The sequence below is a fragment of the Hyaloscypha bicolor genome, assembly GCF_002865645.1.
Source record: "Hyaloscypha bicolor E unplaced genomic scaffold K444scaffold_53, whole genome shotgun sequence".
Classification (NCBI taxonomy): domain Eukaryota; kingdom Fungi; phylum Ascomycota; class Leotiomycetes; order Helotiales; family Hyaloscyphaceae; genus Hyaloscypha; species Hyaloscypha bicolor.
The window spans coordinates 2,081,999-2,083,125 of NW_020194555.1; the positions used below are offsets into that span (position 1 = coordinate 2,081,999).

The window sequence follows — 1,127 nt, forward strand, 5'->3', positions numbered from 1 at the left end:
TTCGAGGCATGCTCGGCATGAAAGCTAAAACTCAGGGGACATCGAATCAGTGTCGATTTTCAAAACATGGGGGAGAATCTAATAACTATCGTTGAGAATCTGTTCAAGAATTTAATCCTCTACTAATTTGTGAGAACTAATTTCACGAGAAATACCGAAGACTGAAAAATGGCATTCATTGCACAAGAAGGACCGAGATACGTGGATTGCCAAATCATACACAGAGAGAGGATACGTCATTTGAGGAGATGATACTGCACATTATTATAAGGGGCCGAAACGAGGGCTATGGCCATAGTGGCCATGAATGCTCTACAGAGACTCGGGGTTTTCCCCCAGGGTTATCGGAGAGCCAAGCCCGAAGTGTCATCCAAGAAGAGTCTTGATCTCGAACAACAGTACTCAGCTTCGTGGCTCCGCAACAGTGAGCTAAAAACACGGAGCAATCTTCTCAACCTGGAATAGCGGCTGGAGCTGGAATCTCAGCTAAGACAATCACGATTATGCCCTAGATCCCCCAACATTTTACAATCCGCCCGAGCCAGCTGCCATGCCACCATAGACCTTGATATGCTCGGCAAGCAGAGCCAAAGATCTGACGGTGAGGAAATTGAGGTATAAGCATTTCATTTTCCCGTATGATTGCGGCAGCGGAAGCATCGCTGCACCAACATCATGCCATCCCTTTCCATGCAGAGCCAGGCGAGGAGCATGCTGAGGCCAGCCACCCACCATCTTCTCCGCCGACGTCCACCAAGTCGCATCATCAAAGCTGCGAAACTTATTCAAACCCTCGTCGGAACGAGCGTAAGGCCATGTCGGGCTCTTAACCAGCTGGATATATACAACGGCGGAAGCTACGCATCTTGCTTTGGCAGAAAAGTCCTCTTGGACATGACTTACGAGATGGGTGGATGATATATATTGCAAGGAACCGAACACTACTGTACTGAGTTGGGTGAGTCAACAGCGGTGTGCAAATCTTGCACTCTCGCTTCTTTCTTCAGGATGGCTGCTGGTTTAGTGCTGAGACGGCTGCCATCCACAATTGTAACATCATCTCTCTCAAGCCGGCTGCTAAGGATGGCACGTTGGAAATGCGGTAAAGTAACAAAGGTTGACCACTG

At 48.4% G+C, this 1,127-nt stretch overlaps 1 protein-coding gene across 1 annotated transcript; it reads right to left on the reverse strand.

The window, feature by feature from the left end:
* Window positions 1-456: 456 nt before the first annotated feature.
* On the reverse strand, window positions 457-852 carry K444DRAFT_610618 (uncharacterized protein). Its single transcript, XM_024879783.1, has one exon. The coding sequence runs from the start codon at window positions 733-735 to the stop codon at window positions 526-528; it is 210 nt and encodes a 69-aa protein (XP_024739473.1). The 5' UTR covers window positions 736-852; the 3' UTR covers window positions 457-525.
* Window positions 853-1,127: the final 275 nt, after the last annotated feature.

What these genes read in the sequence shown, in the direction of transcription:
- K444DRAFT_610618 (XM_024879783.1), bottom strand. Translation starts at nt 735, where the DNA reads ATGGTGGGTGGCTGGCCTCAGCATGCTCCTCGCCTGGCTCTGCATGGA.